The sequence below is a fragment of the Capricornis sumatraensis genome, chromosome 2 (genome assembly GCF_032405125.1).
Source record: "Capricornis sumatraensis isolate serow.1 chromosome 2, serow.2, whole genome shotgun sequence".
NCBI lineage: Eukaryota > Metazoa > Chordata > Mammalia > Artiodactyla > Bovidae > Capricornis > Capricornis sumatraensis.
In genome coordinates, this window is record NC_091070.1 from 55,774,648 (window position 1) to 55,796,329 (window position 21,682).

Consider the following 21,682-nt stretch of genomic DNA (forward strand, 5'->3'; position numbering starts at 1 on the left):
ACTGCATTTCTCCTACACGGCACTTAATATAGTTGGGCTTTTACCTTTATTTTTGTGTTTATATGACTGATGACTGCCTTACCCTCCAGCCTGTGAGTTTCAGGAGGGCTGAAACTGTGTCTCTTCTCATCACCATTGTAATCTCAATATCAACTTTGGCAAAGAGCAGATATCCATAAATATGTGTTGCATGAGTAAAATAGGGCTTGCAAAAAGCTTTTAGTGAACCTGAGGTCAAGAGTACAATGAGAAACATTCAGAAGAGGGGAAAAAAGAGGAGGAAATAGAAGTATTATCTTCAGGATACCACACAGTAGTGGGTCACAGAATAGCAATGATGAGCTCCTGTTTGTTTGAACAACCATATCAAAAGAGTACTGGCTAGTGGACCTCTGATCCCCTGGAGAGAAGTTTCCACTGGTGTACTAGTGGATTCTAAGGTCGAGCCTTTTTCAGTATTTTTGAATTAGAAAGTTTGCCTATACCATCTTTGCAGATAACATGAGAGCCAAAAGGTTTATTTTGCCATAATTTAGATGAAAAATAATACCTAGAACTACAAAGTCAAAACCAATAAAGTAAAGGTCAATAAAGATACATATTAAATCAATCTTGCAAGTACCTGATTATGGAAGAGAAGCTGGGTTTGACTACCTGGTTTATATAAAGACTTGATTGCTGACAACAAATTCATAATGAACAAGTGCTGTGAGACAACTGGTAAGAGTGGTAACTGTCCAGAGAATGGGAACTGATGGTCTAACTTTACTGGTAGATTTTTGAGTACTATATCCAGTTCTTAGAGCCAGTTTGAGGCCTGGAAACCTTGAGATAGGAAGAATAGCATCAGGAGACAATTAGCCTGCAAAAATAAACACTAGAGGAAAAACAAAAACTGACCTTGGATAGAGATAGCTCACCAAATGTGTACCTCCAGCTCAGGAAGAGATACTCTTTCTAAAGCTCTCATGATTTTTTATTTTTTATGATTTCTGATAAGTTCTTTTTCATCTTATATTCTTGTTTTACTTCTTATTTCATAATTCCTTGTTTGTTTGTGAATATTATAATTCATTTCTCTGAGAATTCTTTGAAAAAAACTTTTGTTTTCTATTAATCCATGTTTAACCAGTGAATGGCTTCTTTTCTTTCTTTTAAGTATTTTTACTTGGCTGTGTCAGGTCTCATTGCAGGATGCAGGATCTTTCCTTGTAGCACTCGGGCTTCTCTCTAGTTGTGGCATGTGGGCTCAGTAGTTGCAGTCAGTGGGTTTAGTTGCCCCACAGCATGTGGGATCTTAGTTCCCTGCTGCTGCTGCTAAGTCATGTCAGTTGTGTCCGACTCTGTGCAACCCCATAGACGGCAGCCCACCAGGCTCCTGTCCCTGGGATTCTCCAGGCAAGAACACTTGAGTGGGTTGCCATTTCCTTCTCCAGTGCATGAAGGTGAAAAGGGAAAGTGAAGTCGTTCAGTCGTGTCTGACTCTTCACAACCCCATGGACTGCAGCCTACCAGGCTCCTCCGTCCATGGGATTTTCCAGGCAAGAGTACTGGAGTGGGGTGCCATTGCCTTCTCCTTAGTTCCCTGACTAGGGATCAAACCTGTGTCTCCTGCATTGGAAGGCAGATTCTTATCCACTGGGCCACCAGAGAGGTCTCCCCTTTTTTCTCTTTTCCTGTAGATTATTTTAATGCTTTCATTTGCCTGAGCTGATTTCACTCCTTGATCACTGATTTTGGTGCCAGTCTTTCTTAAAAATATTTTCCTTATGTGTTTCAGAAATTTGGTTTGCAGGTTTACTTTTAGTGGAAAAATTTCCTTCTTCTTTTGCCATTCTCTCCTTTTCCTGTCATCCCACTCTTTTTCCATCTCTTGGTTTACTTTTCTTCTATTTGGTTTCTGGGGCTCCCAGTCCAGAGACAGCTGAAATATTGCAGCTCTAGGCTCCTGCCTCACAGTGATAGTAAAAATCCTGCCACCATGTCTGCCAGCTGCTTGATTAAGTTGCCTCCTGCTGCTGCTGCTGCTGCTAAGTTAGTCATGTCCGACTCTGTGCGACCCCGTAGACGGCAGCCCAACAGGCTCCCCTGTCCCTGGGATTCTCCAGGCAAGAATACTGGAGTGGGTTGCCATTTCCTTCTCCAATGCATGAAAGTGAAAAGTGAAAGTGAAGTCGCTCAGTCATGTCCAACTCTTAGCGACCCCATGCCCTTGATTTTCATGGAGAACATCTATTCTTCATTACATTCACAGAAGCCATAATTTGAGTGGCCTCTCCCTACTTCTAAAACGGTAGAAGTCCGTGAGGATCTTGGCTTTTGCTCTATATGGCTCTCTGTTTCTGATTCAAGGAGAGGTGAAGAGTGCATAAAATATATAGTATAGTTTTTAAAAGAATGATAAAATTAGAATTTATTGTAACCACTATTGGCTGTCTTTTACATTCTTTATACTTTTCTCTCACTGAGATGTGCTTGGAGTAGTGGGGTCCCCTCTAACAGGAACCTCCAATACCATGGTGCCAGAGTACACCCTGTCCACTCTAACAGCAGGTGGTACTCCAGGGTCCTCAGTGAGTTTCACTGCAAAAACTTTTGGGTCCTAGGATAACCTGGTCTCTTCAGGGTTGTAGGCTTTATAAACAGCCCATCACTGTATAATTATTTAGCTCAAGGATCTTCTGACTAGATATGGTTACCATTATTGCCTTTTCCTTAAAATTAAATAATAGCTCTAGATGTTTGGGGTTCCCTGGTGGCTCAGATGGTGAAGAATCTCCCGGCAATGCAGGAGACCCAGGTTTGATCCCTGGGTCAGGAAGCTCCATGGAGAAGGAAATGGCAACCCACTCCAGTATTCTTACCTGGAGAATTCCATGGACAGAGGAGCCTAGAGGGCTGCAGTTCATGGGGTCGCAGAGTCGGACATGACTGAGCAACTAACACTTTCATTTTTTCAAGATGTTCGCAACTTTTTCTCTTGACAATAGCTTGTCAAGTCTGTGAATTCTCTCTACAAATTCCACGTATAAGGAAAGACAGGCTCATTTTATACATTGTGTATGCTGCCCCAGTGCTAAGGTTTACAAGCTTTCAGAAATCCTTGGGAAATATATAAATATATTTATTATTTAAATAATTTGATTTAATACATATTAAATATTTTTATTTTAAAAAATACTATATTTTAAATATACCATATGTAATATATAAAAGATAATTATATATCCCGACGTAATGAATACTTATCTTCAAAATTAACATCTCATTAACTGTTCAGTTAGGATTATACTCCTTTTACATTTTATGGTAACCTGAGGTTAGGTTTCTTATTTCACAAGAACCTCTGATCATCTACAGCTGTCAGAGATCATACCTAACTACAAATTACATGATACTTTTGGATTAGAAGTTTTAAGTGCAAATTTTATTCACAGAATTTTTAACAGCATTTTTTTTAATATGAGGCCTAGATACAACAATATTGTTATATGTTTGATGTGGTGTGAAGCTAGACTTTCAGAAGTAAGAGATTTTAAAGAGCCTCAGAGAAATGGAAGAAGCTGAAATGAGACATAAAGAATAGACATGACAAGAGAGGAAAAGGGTCCTGGGGAAAGGAGCTGCCTACTGAGCTGCTGCTGTTGCAGGAGCTGAAGATCTAAAGTAAGTCGGCCTGGTAAGAAATCAGATTAGTTGAGTGAAACAAAGCGTTAAGTGTTACTGAAAGTTATGACCAACCTAGATAGCATATTCAAAAGCAGAGACATTACTTTGCCAACAAAGGTCCATCTAGTCAAGGCTATGGTTTTTCCAGTGGTCATGTATGGATGTGAGAGTTGGACTGTGAAGAAGGCTGAGCGCTGTAAGAATTGATACTTTTGAACTGTGGTGTTAGAGATTCTTGAGAGTCCCTTGGACTGCAAGGAGATCCAACCAGTCCATTCTGAAGGAGATCAGTCCTGGGTGTTCTTTGGAAGAACTGATGCTGAAGCTGAAACTCCAATACTTTGGCCACCTCATGCGAAGAGTTGACTCATTGGAAAAGACTCTGATGCTGGGAGGGATTGGGGGCAGGAGAAGGGGACGACAGAGGATGAGATGGCTGGATGGCATCACTGGCTGGATGGCATCACTGACTCGATGGACATGAGTTTGGGTGAACTCCGGGAGTTGGTGATGGACAGGGAGGCCTGGTGTGCTGCAATTCATGGGGTCGCAAAGAGTGGGACACTACTGAGCGACTGAACTGAGCTGAACTGAAGATGTGCGCACTGGGGCTCCAGGTGTGGAGAGAGCTCCTAGGGACGGGGCCTACGAACGCTTCTCTGAGGAGGCGACACCGGATCTAAGAGGAGGCAGAAGGGGGTAAACGAGGGGAGGGAGAAAGATGAAGAAATATCAAGAAAGAGACAGGACAAAGTTAAAAAAGGAAAAGAGGAAGGACTCGATGCTATCGGCGCTCCGCCCATCGTGCCTTGACTGCTAGGGCCCGAGCGCAGTCACCGCCCCCCTCCCCTCCCCGCCCTCCCATCCCTTCCTAGAGCCTCAGCCGCCAGCCCGGCCTGTGGGAGCTCTGAAGCTGCCGGCTCGCCAGAGACACCATGTACCGGCTCCTGTCAGCCGTGACGGCCAGGGCCGCGACCACCGGGGGCTGCGCCTGGGGCTGTGGGCGGCGTGCGGTTCATCAGCGCGCCGGGCTCCCGCCACTCGGCCCCGGGTGGGTCGGGGGCCTCGGGCTGGGGCTGGGGCTGGCACTTGGGGTTAAGCTGGCCGGCGGGCTGAGGGGCGCATCCCCCGCGCCACCTGCCGCGGCCCCCGACCCCGAGGCCCCGCCTCAGGCCGAGCTGCTGCAGGCGCAGGAACAGCCCCTCGCCCCGTGGTCTCCGCAGACCCTGGCGCCGCCGCACGCCAAGCACTTCGCCAGAGCCATCGACAGCAGCCGCGACCTCCTGCACAGGATCAAGGTGGAGCGACCGGGGGTGTAGGCAGCCGGGAACCCGGCGCCCCATCCCCGGCGTCACCCCGGAATAATGAGGCCCCTTGGTGGTTATCCTTCGGGGCGAGAGGACCCCATCCCGGGCGGCGGGATGCCGGCTGGTGGCGAGAAAGACTTCCCGTTTCCCGTTCTCCCGGCCATGGTCAGAAGCTGTTGGGAGGTTGCCCCAGTCGGGGCGGAGGTCAAGGTCCGCCTCGGGGACCGCCCCTTCCCCCTCAGGGTGCCCAGCAGGCACACCCCTCACCGTTAGCGCCCGGCCGGCCGGAGCGGAGGTGGGCGGGGCCCGGGCCGAGGGGGCGTGGTGGGGCGGGGCCGAGGGAAGCCCTCGAGGAAGGCGCAGGCGGATTTCGGACTGTTTTTGAGCTGTGCTCTTGAACTATGCTTTCCCCTTGGCTCTTAGGATGAGGTGGGCGCACCTGGCATCGTAGTTGGAGTCTCTGTAGATGGAAAAGAAGTCTGGTCAGAAGGTAGGCTCAGAATAGCTTTATTTATTGGCTTATTTTCTGCCAGTCGGTGAATAAAATCTTCCATGAAGTGGAATACATACTTTAGAGAAAAGTGTCTAACAGAATAAAGAATTGGACTTTATTCTGTGTTGGAATAGAATAGCAAGGCTTAAAATATGACTGATGAATAAAATGGAGTCTTAAAGATGGGTTGTTTCTACCCCCACTTTCTTAAAAGACTGAATTTATTGCTTTCAAAGTTGTGTATAAAACAGTCTGTTAACTGCACGTTTGTAGATAACCCTTATGATTAAATAAAACATCAGAATGTAGTGGTTTTCCTTTTTAATTCAGTCGATTTATGAGTCCTCTGTTGTGTAAAATGCATAGTACTAAGAACTGGGGATATACATGATTCCTTTTTCTCAACGAGTTTACAATCTACTTTATTTGTTTTTGTTTTTGACTATACGGGGATGTCAGCTATATTTTCAGAAAAAGCTAGCAACTTGGGAAGATAGATTTCTAGTCATTCTGTGATACTTTTATCAAAGAATTTTGTAATTTGGTTTACTTTTCCATTGTGCACAAACTGGTCCAACTCATCACAGAAGGTTTTTAGAAACCCAGCTTTTAGGAAATGTTGTCTCAGACATCATTTAAAGGAAGGAGTACTTTTAGAAGTTGATAGGAGCAGTAAGGTTTTGAATTTAAAGAAAAAATGATTCTTTATCCAAGTTTAAGCATAGCCCAATCAACATTTATGAAAGATATTATAATAAAAATTATATAAATGTCAGCTCTGTAGGTGAGGGCTCTGTTTTTATGCAAGTATTTTTCTGCATAATCTACATTTACAGGTGAAAATAATTATACCTTTTCATTCTTTTCAGATCTAAGTTCTTTATATATCTTAGATTGCGACACTTTTATCCTACAGAAGATGAAACCAAACTTAAAATATTTTCTGGGCTTCCCTGGTGGCTCAGAGGTTAGAAGGAGCTTTATTTAAACTCGTTGTTGTTGTCAGTCGTGTCTGACTCTTTGCGACCCCATGAGTACATTAGTCTTCTTCTGACCTGCAGCTGAATTTAATTGATGATTAGCTTGATTGGTTTTCTGGGGCATCTTTTCACATTTGTTTTATTAGTCATTTTAAGGGATTTTGTATAAACTCCCTAAAAAATCAAGAATAAATATAATCTGAAGAACAATGATGTTTTCCTTAAAGAATGTAATTTATTTAAAATATGGAATAACCAAATTTTTTAGATAAGCTAAGCATCAGTAACTGAATCATAACATTACTGTTTTGCACAGGGTACAGTTTCAGTCTTGTTATAAGGTTAAATTGTTAGGCCTACTGTTGTCAGTATTGCTAAGACTCATCCCTTATATGTTCAGTTTTGATTAATTATGCAAGTAGAATAGCTTTTTCTTTTGATAAGCACATAGATTGTTTTAAGATAGTATTATTTCAGTTTTTGAAGACTCCTTTGACCATGAGACCTATTATGACTTTTTGCTTTTTTCTCCCAAAGGTTTAGGTTATGCTGATGTTGAGAACCGTGTACCATGCAAGCCAGAGACAGTTATGAGAATTGCCAGTATCAGCAAAAGCCTCACCATGGTTGCTATTGCCAAACTGTGGGAAGCAGGGAAACTGGATCTTGATATTCCAGTACAACATTATGTTCCTGAATTCCCAGAAAAAGAATATGAAGGTGAAAAGGTAATGAAGTTCATAATTATTTTTTCTAATGATGTCTCAGTGGTTTTTAAAAGGTTTCATAAGATTATTTGATTGTTTTTAAATTTTATTAATGGATTAAAGTTTTATTTTATCCTGATAATAACTGAGTGGATATTGTTCTAAAATTTGAGGCTAAAGATGTGTACATGATAGCAGCAGCTTAAAATGGAAAATATTGCTGAAACATTATTCCAAGGCTACTGACTTTTTATTATGCAGTTTAATACCATAGTTGAATTTTTATTTTTACTTTTAGGTGTCTGTTACAACAAGATTATTGATTTCCCACTTAAGTGGAATTCGTCATTATGAAAAGGACATGAAAAAGGTGAAAGAAGAGAAAGCTTATAAAGCCTTAAAGATGATGAAAGGGATGATGGAATCTGACCAAGAAAAAGAGTTAAAAGAAAAAGGAGGCAAAAGTAATGAAAAGAATGACTTTGCTAAAGCTAAGATAGAGCAAGATACTGAAACCAAAGGCCGAAATTCAAAGCCTTGCAAGAAAAAGAATGATTTTGAACAAGGTGAATTATATTTGAAAGAAAAATTTGAAAATTCAATTGAATCTCTAAGATTATTTAAAAATGACCCTTTGTTCTTCAAACCTGGTGAGTGTTAATTTCTTCTTTTTACAAAATCATCATTATTGAATGATTAATTTTCAGAAACTCCAAAATGATACCATCCTGAGTGCATTCAATGTGGTTGATGATGGTATGGTTTTGTTAGATGCTTGCCTTTGTTGTCTATAGTTCTTAACAAAGCCTAGTATTCAGGAAGTTAGTTGTTTGCTTTAACTTCACTGGAGGCTACCTAGACATTTAATGAGTTCTCAGTATCAGGATATTCATGGAAAAAATAAGGGGTTGGAATAGCCCTCCAAATAAAATTTGGACCAAAGTTTGCATGATGAAGCACTGCTGATTTTTTGTATTGTGTTGGTATTTAATTAAATTGTTCAATTTGTTGTATGTGTTCATTTCTTAAAGAAATTAGCATACACCAGCTTAATTTTATTTCCCAAAAAGCTGCTCTATAAAAATAATTTTTTTGTTATTTTTTTGGTATGATGCCTGCCAAAACCACTTTAAATTTATTGCAGGTTTATGTCCTTGTATTCCATTTTCATTTTAAAAGTGGTTTGTGGAAATTCCCTAGAGGTCCAGTGGTTAGGTCTCTACCCTTCCATTGCAAGGGGCAAGGGGTTCAATCCCTGGCCAGGGCATGACGAAGAAAACAAAAAACAAACAAAAAAACTAATAAATATATCGATCATTTTATTAACATTCTTGTGTTTGAGACATGAAATAAGCAGGGCCATTGCAAAGTTGACTAAATTCATTAATATATCATCCATGATCTTCACCTAAATGGTTAAGTAAAATATTCTAGTTTTTAAAATATGCCAGTTTTCAGTAGAAAAATATTTTGCATGTTTTTGAATAATAATGAAGCATTCTTTTTTTTCCCCCCTTTGCAATGATGTCTCAAGGTAGTCAGTTTTTGTATTCAACTTTTGGCTATACCCTACTGGCAGCCATAGTAGAAAGAGCTTCAGGATATAAATATTTGGACTATATGCAGAAAATATTCCATGACTTGGATATGCTGACAACTGTGCAGGAGGAAAATGAGCCAGTGATTTACAATAGAGCAAGGTAAATGATTACCTTCTGGTATGTCTAGCTATATTGCATCTTCACACTATGTTATCAATTTAAAGTCACGCTTTGCTTGTCTCCATTCGATAATCAACTTGCCACATTTTGGGAGCTTTTCTTCATGTCTCTTTTTCCACTTATAATGTAAGTAAAATAAAATGTATTTTATTTTTCATATATATATTTATATATATATGAAGTAGTCCAAGGTCCTTAGATAAAAGTTAGCAATAATAATTTAAGCACATGAATAATTAAACTAAAATTGTACCCATCATGGGTATCTATAATTTGATCCTCCATCATCTCTTATATTTTAGTTAATGTTTTATTTACCTTGTATTATTTTTAATTATTTTTAAAATTTTGAAATTATCTTACACGTATAGAAAAGTTACACAAACTGGTACAAAGAATTTTCATATACTCTTCAACCAGATTCCCCCACATTACTTATTTTAACATTTGCTTTATCTGTCTCTGTTATTTTTTCTCAGCCATTTGGAAATCAGTTGGCAATATGCTACCCCTTATACTTAAGTGGTACCCATAAATACTTAAATATGTATTTTCTAAAACTAAGGGCATTCAGGAAATTAACATCAATATAATACTTATATCAAATCTACAGACATTATTCAGATTTTATTAGTTGCCCCAATAATGTCCTTTATAACAGGGAAAAACATTTTTCTTTCTGGTGCAGGATCTAATCTAGGATCACACGTTACATTTAGTCGTCAGGTCTCTCAGAAGTCACATGAGTCATTGTATTCCTTTAGTGGTGATAATAATTTGAAGTGGTATATACCAGTTTTCTCCCCTGTAAAACTTTGAAAATCATTTTATTGAAATAAGCTAAAATTTTGTCATAATTTTTACTAGTAATGTATAAAAAAGGCAGTGAAAGAAAATCTTGTGACTAAAGACTAATTCGAATTTTACAGTTATGGTGTTTTTCATTTTACTCTTATTATTTGGTTGGTTAGAAAGGTAGCAACACATTTAACTAATCAACTGTTACTTTTACCTTTTAAGTTTCCATTAGAGAACACACTTTACAAATGACTTAATGATACTTGTCTAGATGAAATGGTAGATGTTTTTAGGTTTATCTCCCCATACTAGCTTTGCTCAGTTTACTGTTGTATTTAGTTAAATTACCATTTAAAAATTATCAGCTTATTTAAAAGGATCAAATATGCATTGCAAATCAGCGTGAAAGAGATTTTTTGAACCTGAAAGAAATTAGGTTAGCAGCAAGCAATGAATTATAATTTTTAAATGACCTGTAGGTTTTTTTGGTTGTTTTGTTCTGTTTTTTTTTTTTTAATTGAAGTTGATTTACAATGTTGTGCTAATTTCTGCTGTATAGCAAAGAGGCTCAGTTATACACATATACACGTTCTTTATTTAATATTCTTTTATATTATGTTGAATCCCAGGAAATTGGATATATTTCTCTGTGCTGTATTAGTAGGACCTTGTTGTTTATCCGTTCTAAATGTAACAGTTTGCATCAACTAACCCCAGGCTCCCAGTTCATCCCTCTGCCTCCTCACCTCCCCTTTGGCACCACAGCCTGTTCTCTATGTCTGTGAGTCTGTTTCTGATTTGTAGATAGGTTCATGTATGCAGTATTTTAGATTCCATATATAAGTGATATCATGTGGTATTTGTCTTTCTCTTCCTGACTTACTTAGTATGATAATCTCTAGTTACATTCATGTTGCTACAAATGACATTTATTTCTTTTTTTATGGCTGAGTATACATCGTGTGTGTGTGTGTGTGTGTATACACACCACATCTATATTTATTCATCGATGGACATTTAGATTGTTTCCATGTCTTGGCTATTGCAAACAGTGCTTCTATGAACATAGGGGTGCATGTATCTTCTTGAATTACGGTTTTGTCCGAGTATATGCCAAAGAGTGGGATTACTGGATTGTATGGCAATTCTATTTTTAATTTTTTGAGGAACCTCCTTACTCTTCTCCATAGCGGCTACACTAACTTACATTCCCACCAACAGTGTAGGAGGGTTCCCTTTCTCCATACCCTCTCCAGCATTTGTTGTTTGTAGACACTTTAATGATGGAAATGACCTTAGTTTTCAGACAGTGCTTATTATGTCTAGGTCCACATTATATTCTACTGGAAGCATAAAAAATAACACCTGAAGTTGTCAGTTGAATCTAGAAAAGATTCTCTAGTAGTGTTGGCATAGATGCATAACCTTATTTTGAGTTAAATCTAGGCATTTGATAACAAATACCTACTCTATTATATAAGGAAGAATCACTGAGCCTCTTTTCTCAACTGAAAATTAAGTCTCACGAATGTGCAGACTGCAAGTCAGCTGTTGTTTGTTGTTTTCTTAGTAAATAATGCACAAATACCAAAACATGGCATGTGACAGTGAGTTAATTTCATCTTATCGCCCATTCTTTGAGAAAAGGCAGTGGGTTTCTGTTTCTACCGTTAAAGGTTTCCATCAGCTCTGGGTTTTTCTTTAGATTTTGCTTGTGCCCAGTGGTGCTGAAGTAGTGAGTGATTCTTTTTAGGTAGATTAAATGGGCTGCAGAAATAAAGTAGGACACTAAAAGAAGAAGGAAATGTTGTTATAGAGGAAAATGTCTGTCCATTTTCTTTGTTTTTAGTTTACTTGATAGAATTTTTATTTGGGCCTCTAAAAGCTCAACTCTGATTCTTTTTTATTTTTGTAATAGTTATTTCAAAAGGGCTTAGAGGCACCAGCTTCGAGTAGAAGTGCATGAAATAAAAGAAATCTTCTCAAAGATGTATGTTTAAAAAAAAAAAAACACCTTAAAGTAAAACTTAGTAATTGCTTATGTTTCTGTTTGTTTTATGGTACAATTTTACAAGAAATAAAATTTTGAGCAAAAGGTTGCAGCTTTGTTATCTAGTCTACTGACCCCTTGGTATAATCATAAATATGTTTATATTATCTTGACCTAGGCTTTTTAGAGTTACTGTGCCCCAGAAGTAAATATTTATCATCTTTATCACTTCTCTGTGTGAATATGTGTGTGTCTTTAAACTAGTGTCTCAGAGTCACCTGTTTGAGGTATTTTCCCAGAATCCCACTCCGCAATACTACCTACATTTCTTTGGCCAGAATTTTAGTGTCAGGCCACATTCAGCTGTAAGGAATGCAGAGAAATCGGTTTTTAGCTGGGTGCATTGTTGTCCTGAATAAAACTGGGGTTTCTTGAAGAATAGGAACATTGATTCTGTATATGCAAATAGATATATTTATTCTGTATTTCAGGTATACTCTGTATAAGCAAGTAAACTAAATAATCCTTTAAGCAAAAACCCACAGGGGAATGGAGTGAATGTTCTTGTCACTGAAGGACACTGTTGATAGGGGAATCCTTAGTCAATGCATTAGCTTATTATTAGACACCATTCTTATTTTCTCTGTGTTTGGCATAATACTTGCAACAAAGATCTCTTTCCTAATTGGATAAGACCAAAATCAAATAAAATGTTTTCTGAAGTGTTTGCTGTATTTTTACAGTATAAGTATGGTCTTTTCCTTCTCTTATTGTCTTTATTATTAATTATTTTTATTTTTTCAAGTATCTTCTAAAATTAAGCATTGTTCCTTGTGAAGCTTTCTTTTATGCCTTTAGCCTATCTGGTAATAGGAATGCTAAATGTTAGAGTGAGATTGGTTTGTATAATATGCATGTTAAATTCTATAGGTTTTTTAACTCCTTAAAGCAATAAAATACAAAGTGATACATAATTATTTGTAAAGGCATTTAAAAAGGGATTTAAAATTATTTTGCATTTATAAGCTTCTAGATGTAGATTTCTATAGTACTATAATGTTGTGCAGAAACTATAGAGATTCTTCAGGATGACTGTTTGTCATCTGGCATCATTCCATCAATTATTCAGTTAAAAAGATATTCCAGTAATTTAAGAACTTGTGTCCATAATTCCATTCTTTTAGTGCAGAAATCCCTTAAGAATTTGAAATAGTAAAGATATTCAGTTGATCAAGATTATTTTCATGAGAAGTCATTAATTTGTCCTCTGTAAAAAGGAATCAAAAGAATAAAGCTTAGAATTTATTTTGAAAGAGGAGTCATCCTAATTTCCGGCCTTGATGTAAGTGCTTTGAAACACTTCATTAAAAGTTGTATAATGCAAAGCTGATTATTAACCGAAATAGATTTGTAGGTCTCTCCCAGTTTACAAACTTCAAGATCACTCTAACAAATATATTTTTCATTGAGAAACCTATTTTTATTATTTTATCATGTGAGATTTTTTTGAAATTTGATTGACTGGAAATGCAAGTGTAATCAGTGTTCAGGCAAAAAGTAACGAGGACCTTAAATACAAGAGTGACTATAGGAATGAAAGGAAGGGAGAAAGATTAGACAGAAAGCTAAGGTTGAATGATGAGATTTGTCATTACTGAATGTGAGAGAGTTGAGGCCAAGAGAGGCAAGAAAGGTCTTAATGGAGAGGAGAAATATGAGAAGGTTCAGAAGAGATCACTTCTGGACACATCCATCTTGCAAAATGAGAAGACAATGTATCAGATCATTGGCTCATGGGGGAGCATATTTAGATCCTCTGTAGACTTTTTTAATCTTCAGAGTATATACCTGTGGTCACTCCTGCTTCACCCAATATTATGACTTGGACTTTTGGGAGACATGTAAGAATCATGACAGAAGATAGAGGAGTCATTTTTCAAATTATGTGCCCACTTATCCTTCCGAGTTATGAATTTTGAAGGGAGGGATGAGGCCCACTACTCATTCTGATAAACAACATTGAGAAACAAGTTTGAGACTCATTAATGCTAATAGAAAAACCAGTGATAAATTTGGAACAGGGATTGTGGTACAGCTGTAGTTTTGTAGTTAATTCCTATAGAAAAGAAGACCTGGGACCCTGGAACCCCTGGTGATGGGAGGGATCTGGGGAGTCATGGGACTGAGAGCTAGAAGAGAGAGCGCAGAGCCTGTGGGGAGTGTCAGTGATGTGGTGGGTCACAGAGCTACAGGGGAAGCTAGAATGAGGGGAATTAGAAGATCCTTGATAACACGCAAGAGAGCTGTTTAGTAGAGATGAGGGAACAGAAGCTATATTCTAAGGAACTAAATGAATGGAGAGGGTGAGTGCATGAAAACAGCAGGTGTGGACTGTTTCATGTAGTTTGGCAAAATATGAGAGTTCCATACATCCTGGAATGTGAAGTCAAGTGGGCCTTAGAAAGCATCACTACCAACAAAACTAGTGGAGGTGATGGAATTCCAGTTGAGCTATTTCAAATCCTGAAAGATGATGCTGTGAAGGTGCTGCATTCAATATGCCAGCAAATTTGGAAAACTCAGCAATGGCCACAGGACTGGAAAAGGTCAGTTTTCACTCCAATCCCAAAGAAAGGCAATGCCAAAGAATGCTCAAACTACTGCCCAATTGCACTCATGTCACACACTTGCAAAGTAATGCTCAAAATTCTCCAAGCCAGGCTTCAGCAATACGTGAACCATGAACTTCCAGATGTTCAAGCTGGTTTTAGAAAAAGCAGAGGAACCAGAGATCAAATTGCCAACATCTGTTGGATCATCGAAAAAGCAAGAGAGTTCCAGAAAAACATCAATTTCTGCTTTATTGACTATACCAAAGCCTCTAACTGTGTGGATCACAATAAACTGTGGAAAATTCTGAAAGAGATGGGAATACCAGACCACCTGACCTGCCTCTTGAGAAATCTGTATGCAGGTCAGGAAGCAACAGTTAGAACTGGACATGGAACAATGGACTGGTCCCAAACAGGAAAAGGAGTACTTCAAGGCCCTGCTTATTTAACTTAGATTCAGAGTACATCATGAGAAACGCTGGGCTGGAGGAAGCACAAGCTGGAATCAAGATTGCTGGGAGAAATATCAATAACCTCAGATATGCAGATGACACCACCCTTATGGCAGAAAGTGAAGGAGAACTAAAAAGCCTCTTGATGAAAGTGAAGGAGGAGAGTGAAAAAGTTGGCTTAAAGCTCAGCATTCAGAAAACTATGGCATCTGGTCCCATCACTTCATGGGAAATAGATGGGGAAACAGTGGAAACAGTCTCAGACTTTATTTTTGGGGGCTCTAAAATCACTGCAGATGGTGATTGCAGCCATGAAATTAAAAGACGCTTACTCCTTGGAAGGAAAGTTATGACCAACCTAGATAGCATATTCAAAAGCAGAGACATTACTTTGCCAACAAAGTTCCATCTAGTCAAGGCTATGGTTTTTCCAGTGGTCATGAATGGATGTGAGAGTTGGACTGTGAAGAAAGCTGAGCACTGAAGAATTGATGCTTTTGAAGTGTGGTGTTGGAGAAGACTCTTGAGAGTCCCTTGGACTGTAAGGAGATCCAACCAGTCCATTCTAAAGGAGATCAGTGCTGGGTGTTCATTGGAAGGACTGATGTTGAAGCTGAAACTCCAGTACTTTGGCCACCTTATGTGAAGATTGACTCATTGGAAAAGACCCTGATGCTGGGAGGGATTGGGGGCAGGAGGAGAAGGAGACGACAGAGGATGAGATGGCTGGATGGCATCACCGACTCGATGGACATGAATTTGGGTAGGCTCCAAGAGTTGGTGATGGACAGGGAGGCCTGGCGTGCTGCAATTCATGGGGTCGCAAAGAGTCCAGCACAACTGAGTGACTGAACTGAACTGAGAGTGAAAAGACTGGAAACTGGAAGCTGTAATGAGGATAAGAAAAGAAAAAATGTGAGAGTGTGTGTGTGTATGTGTGTTTTCCCTTAGCATATAAAAAACTAGAGCACTTTGTGAACTAAGGTGAAGGCATCAAAATTCCTATCATGGCAAGGAAAGCCTTTATGACGTGTACCCTGTCCCATGTCTACTCCTCTGGCATCACCTTTTGAAGCACTCTCTGCTTCAGTCAAACTGAACTCTTTGCTCCCCAGCGGAGTGAGGAGCCATTTCAACAAGTCTTGCTCTCACTAGTGCTCAAGATTCCTCACATCCATCTTTCTAGTTATCCCATAACCTGTTACTCAAAGCAATACTGGCATCACTTGGGAGCTTGTTAGAACTGTAGGATTTGGGGCCCTCTCCAGACCTACTGAAGTGGAATCTGCATTTTAACAAAATCTCCAGGCGATTCATATGATGCTCTAAAATTTAAGAACTATCCAACAAGACTGTTTGCCCTTGAGAGCAGCCACGGTGTATGGTTTTTCTTTTCTCTCCAATGCCTTGCAAGGTGTCTCCGTTACATACTTGGCCAACAAGTGATGCTTTCGTGTATTCATCATATTTCCCAGTACTCAGTGGATGTCCAGTACTGTTCTAGATGGGGGAAATATCAGTGGACTAGGTAGATAAGATTCCTGCCCTTATGAGACTTACATTCTGTGGAAATGTAAACTGAGAATCTCCTATATTGACATGAAGAAAATAGAACAGAGCAGTGGGATATACACTAAGAGGCTGTTAAGGGGAGCTCTATTTAAAATATATTGGTTTTAGGCCATGTCAGTTGAATTGAAACATGAATAATAAGGAAAGCTATGAAGGAAGACAAGATGTCGTAAGTGATGAGGTCCCAGAGCTAAGCAAGGGCTAAATTATATTGGACAGTGAGTATCAGTGCCGTTAGACCCACTGCTCCTTACTTTAACAATATGTTTTAACACTTCCCTTATTATCTGAAATGAAAATAGGAAATCATATAACCTATATTCAATACTCTTATCTAAAATGTAAAAAAAGAAATAAAAGGAATATTATATAATAGATAAATATGGTATATAATAGATGTCTCAATATGATAACATTTACTTACCACAACATGCAAAGATGTAACAAAGTCAACTGCAACTTAATATATAAAATTATTTTAAGTGTGACAAGTAAATGCAGGCCAGTAGAGGTTTATTGCATTTGGTGCCTCAACCCATGTCCTTAGTGGCTAACTCTGGCTATAGCTGTAAGCAAAATATAGAATGGTCTTCAATTTTCACAAAGGCTGCATTCAAGAATTCATCTTAGAGTAAAAATGTGCCAAAAGTAGTTTGTATTTACATATAAAATGGAGGAGGTTCTAGGCTCAACTAGTTATAAACAGATTTTATTTTTGCTTACATGAACATCTGGTAGAATGGTTGATCTCACAGGATATAGATATAGGAGAATGCACCATGGTGTGGGACTTTCCCATATACCACAGGACATTTAGGACCCTTAGGCCCCTACCCCCTAAGTCTCAGTCATAGCCCTCCAATAATTGTGACAGCTAAAAAAAATGCCTCTCACAATTTCCCTTGGGGAGTTAGTCCTGCCTGTACGGAAGGCCATTGACTGTGTCATAGACTTGTGAGAAATTTGAGTTTTATTCTCATTACATTCATAACCATTGGAGGGCTTTTTATGGCTGGGAAAAGGAGGAGGCACAATCCCTGGCTTCTGCCTGCGGGCAGACTGCAGGAGGTACTACAGTCTAGGAAGTATAACTGCTGAAACAAGGTTGTGGAGGTGATAGGAGGCGGTCAAAGATGCAGGTAGTAGAATCACTCTTGAAAACAATAGGAAAATTTTTTAATAGATTGCATGATGATGTAAATGCGTTTTAAGATGAAGATGGGAGTTTCTAGCTCACTTTGGATGGTCTCAATCTTCTCAGTAAAACAAAGAATATAGTTATCTGCTGACTAACCCTGAAGTAGGATAGGGGACTGAGGGTGAGATTGGGAATCCCAACTATGAAGAGTACATGAGGGAGTGGGGCTTCCCTGTTGACTCAGTGATAAAGAATCTGCCTGCCAATGAAAGAGACATGGGATCGATCCCTGGGTTGGGAAGATACCCTGGAGAAGGAAATGGCAACCCACTCCAGTATTCTTGCCTGGGAAATTTCATGGACAGAGGTGCCTGGTAGGCTGTAGCCGGAGTTGCAAAAAGTTGGACACAACTTAGTGACTACAACAACAACATATCAGGGGATACCCAGGAAAAGAAGAAAGGATTTGAGAACAACAGCAAAGACCCTTAGCAAGAGTATGAATTTATAGCAGTCAGCTTTATTATATGAATTCCTGCAGCCTTTCTTGGTAGATATGGGATACTTAGGTTTGTTCAAGATTGATGGATTGGTATAGTGTAAGTTCAGAACAGTGGAACCGAAAAATGTGGTCTCACTAAAGACCACAACCAAAATGGTTCAAACGACTGATGATATAGTTCAGCCCAGAAGAGAAAATCAGAGGAAACCACTAGAAACTAAAAGACCTGGGAAAATTGAGAAGACTCAATGAGCATGGGATGAAGGTTCCATTGAGGACAGAGAGCAGGTTCATTTGGAGAGCTGGAAGGATTGGAAGTCATAGTCATAGGAAGAAATTTCTGAGTTTGAGACCCTAGTGATAAAACATAAAAAAATGATGGTAAGATTCAGGTCTAACTGTGCTTATGAATAGCCAAGGATAGACGAAGATGAGAGTCATTACGGATGAGACTGTCAGCAAACTGAAAACCCATTTTATTATGAATCTTGAAAGGCAGGAGCCTCAAGAGTTATGTCCTTTATTTATTTATTTTGTGATTTCATTTTATGTACCTAATGTTTATGGTACCGTTTCCTCGTATTAGAATGGAAACCTCATCAGGTTAGTCTCTTTTTTTTTTTTAACACTTTATCCCAGCATCCAAACAGTGCCTGGCATGTAGTACATGATCCATCAATAACCAATCCATCAATAACCTAATTACAAATTAGGACGGAAGCAGAGAGGCAACAGATTGCCTAGATTTTAATCCAATTCTGCCACTTATAAACTATGTGACTGGACAAGTTATGTATATTCTCTGTGCCTTAGGAATTTTAATAGTACCTATCTCCTAACATTGTTACAGGAATAAATTAGTTCATATGTATATAGTTCTTAGAACAATACCTGGAACATAGTAAAAAGTTTATACATGTTTATTAATCAAATAAAATAAACATAGCTATTAAGGGTGAGAGTTGGGATTCAGGCTGAGATTTGCTAACTCCTGCTGCTTCCACTACACCAAGAAAGTACCCCATCCCATCATTATACATAGTATTTCTATGTTATTTTTAACCAGGAGATGTAGTCTTCTTATAAATATTAACCTTATTCCTGAACATCCCAATGGTATGTTTTTAGTTATAAAATTTACATGTAGCACATGGTTCACTGAACCCAGGAACTGAAAATATCTACCAAACATTAGGTGTTTCTGCATATGCACAGGGCAAATATACATCATGTGTACTAATCAGTACATCTTTTAACAGTATTGAAAATTTCATACACTCAGCATGGGCAAGCCTTGCAATAGAAAAAACAATCTGCTTTCTATACTTTACTCAGTAACTTGTGTTTCATTTTATTTGAATCATACTGAAAACTAGTGGTTACTTTCTGAGAAAATACATTCACTACAATGAAATACAATCCGTCTCATGTATGCATTTTTCTATTTATCTTCATGTATGAAGTCAGTACTAGACTATCACATTTTTAATGACTATTCTTATTTCATTTTAGATTTTATGTTTACAATAAAAAGAAACGCCTTGTCAACACACCTTATGTGGATAACTCCTATAAATGGGCTGGTGGTGGATTTCTGTCTACAGTGGGTGACCTTCTGAAATTTGGGAATGCGATGCTGTATGGTTACCAAGTCGGGCTGTTTAAGAACTCAAATGAAAATCTTTTACCTGGATATCTTAAACCGGAAACAATGCTTATGATTTGGACACCAGTCCCTAACACAGAGATGTCTTGGGATAAAGAGGGTAAATATGCAATGGCATGGGGCGTGGTGGAAAAGAAGCAAACATATGGTTCTTGCAGGAAGCAGCGGCATTATGCCTCACACACTGGAGGCGCAGTGGGTGCCAGTAGTGTCCTGCTGGTCCTTCCTGAAGAACTGGATGCAGACGCTCTAAATAACAAGGTCCCCCCAAGAGGAATAGTTGTTTCTATCATTTGTAATATGCAGTCTGTTGGCCTCAACAGCACTGCTTTAAAGATTGCTCTGGAATTTGATAAAGACAGATCAGACGTACCTTAACATCACAGGTGCAAAACAAGCTGTTATGGTTTTGTTTTTGTTTGTTGGTTTTTGTTTTGTTTTGAAACATTGAAGTCCCAAATTACATGCAATTTTAAAGAATAAATTTGTAATAGAGTATAATTGAATGCAGAGAATTATGTACCTCTAATTGCTTACTTTTGTAATTGTCTTTTATTGGAGGATGAGTTCTTTATACTCAGGGAAGTAACTATATTTTTACTTTTTGAAAAAAGTGTTAACTCTTGAAATAAAATATTCTGATAAAAATGTACTTTCTGAATGTGTAATACAGAAGAAATTTCATTCAATGGCAGACTCAAAATATTGTTCTTTTAATATGACAGCAGATGGTACTTCCCTTGTGGTCCAGTGGCTAAGATTCCATGCTCCCAATGCAGGAGATCCAGGTTCAATCCCTGGTCAGGGATATAGATCTCACATGCTGCAACTAAAGATCCTGCATGCCCCAACCAAGACCTGCCACAACCAAATAAATATATATGTTTTAAAAAGAAAAAAATGACAGCAGAAACAAGATTGTGAGAAATGGTATATTAGTTCTCTATTGCAGCTTAAAAGAACACACATTTATTATCCCATGGTTTCTGAAGCTCAAGAATTCAGGAGTAGCTTGACTGGATGGATCTGGCACCAGAGTCTCTAATGAGGGTGCAGACAATATGTTGTAGTTATCTAAAGGCTTTTCTGGTCCCAGAGGAAATGTTTCCCAAATGCTCATTCACTCACAGTTTTTAAGATTTGTGAACTAAAGATGTTATTTGCTCCCCAGCCAGACACAGGTTGGTAGCTGCTTGATTAGTGTTCAGGGCCTAAGAACAGTTCTTGGCTCTTGGCTGTGTTCTCTAAACTCTTGGCTCTGCCCTCTGAATTACTTTTTTCATGAAAGGCAACATGTGTTTGCATCCAAGTGGCTTTCTCAGCCTGCTTTCATTTTTGGCCACACCAAGTCACATGTGGAATCTTAACTCCTGACCAGGGATCCAACCCATGCCCCCTGCAGAGGAAGCAGAGATTCTTAACTACTGGACCACCAGGGAAGTCCTACAACCTGCTTTCCTACTTGTACAAGTTGGAGGGTCCAAAGGCCTCTTTTATATTCTCCTTTCAGTCTAACTTAACAGTTTTCCTGCTAATGTAATTTTTTAAAACTCTGTGAGTCCCTTACAAATCTCACTGGGGTTCATGCTAATAAACATATGCCAAATCTCTTCAAACTAGACCCCTCTCTAACTTGGGATTCTGCTAAGACAATTGGAGAAAACACTGTTAAGCTTCTATTAAGACCTATTGTTAAAATAGCTCTCAAGATACCATCTTGCTTCTTTCCACAGTCATAAAGGATTTTATATATCATACTCTCAATTTCATCTTTAGGCTGTTTTTTGCTTTGTTTTCTGGAAGTCCCCTAAATTTTATCTTTGCCTTGAAGCTATTTCTTAATTTTAGCATCTTTTGTCATTTGGAGAGTCTGGGAAATTTCTGAACCATCAGTTATTGATGCTTTTTTTGTTTAGTAGCCCTTCCTTCGCTTGTCTCTCTCCAGCTTTGTAGTATGAGCAACAAGAAGCAGCCAAGAGTCAGTACTGGGTCTGGGAATCTCAGCTAGATTACCTAGTTCATTAGGCACATTTTCTACTTTCTGTGGTCTTGCAGGCAATAATGCTGCTAAACTT

At 38.8% G+C, this 21,682-nt stretch overlaps 1 protein-coding gene across 2 annotated transcripts; it reads left to right on the forward strand.

The window, feature by feature from the left end:
* The first annotated feature begins 4,604 nt into the window (after positions 1-4,604).
* On the forward strand, positions 4,605-20,234 carry LACTB (lactamase beta). 2 transcript variants are annotated; one of them, XR_011144431.1, is made up of 6 exons: positions 4,605-4,967; positions 5,400-5,466; positions 6,987-7,177; positions 7,455-7,806; positions 8,695-8,856; positions 19,454-19,581. XR_011144431.1 is itself a non-coding variant. In XM_068965357.1 (6 exons), the coding sequence occupies exons 1-6, from the start codon at positions 4,605-4,607 to the stop codon at positions 19,983-19,985; spliced, it is 1,671 nt and encodes a 556-aa protein (XP_068821458.1). In that variant the 3' UTR covers positions 19,986-20,234. The 2 variants fall into 2 exon arrangements, 1 of the variants encoding a protein (XP_068821458.1); XM_068965357.1 differs by having other exon boundaries at positions 8,691-8,856; positions 19,454-20,234.
* Positions 20,235-21,682: the final 1,448 nt, after the last annotated feature.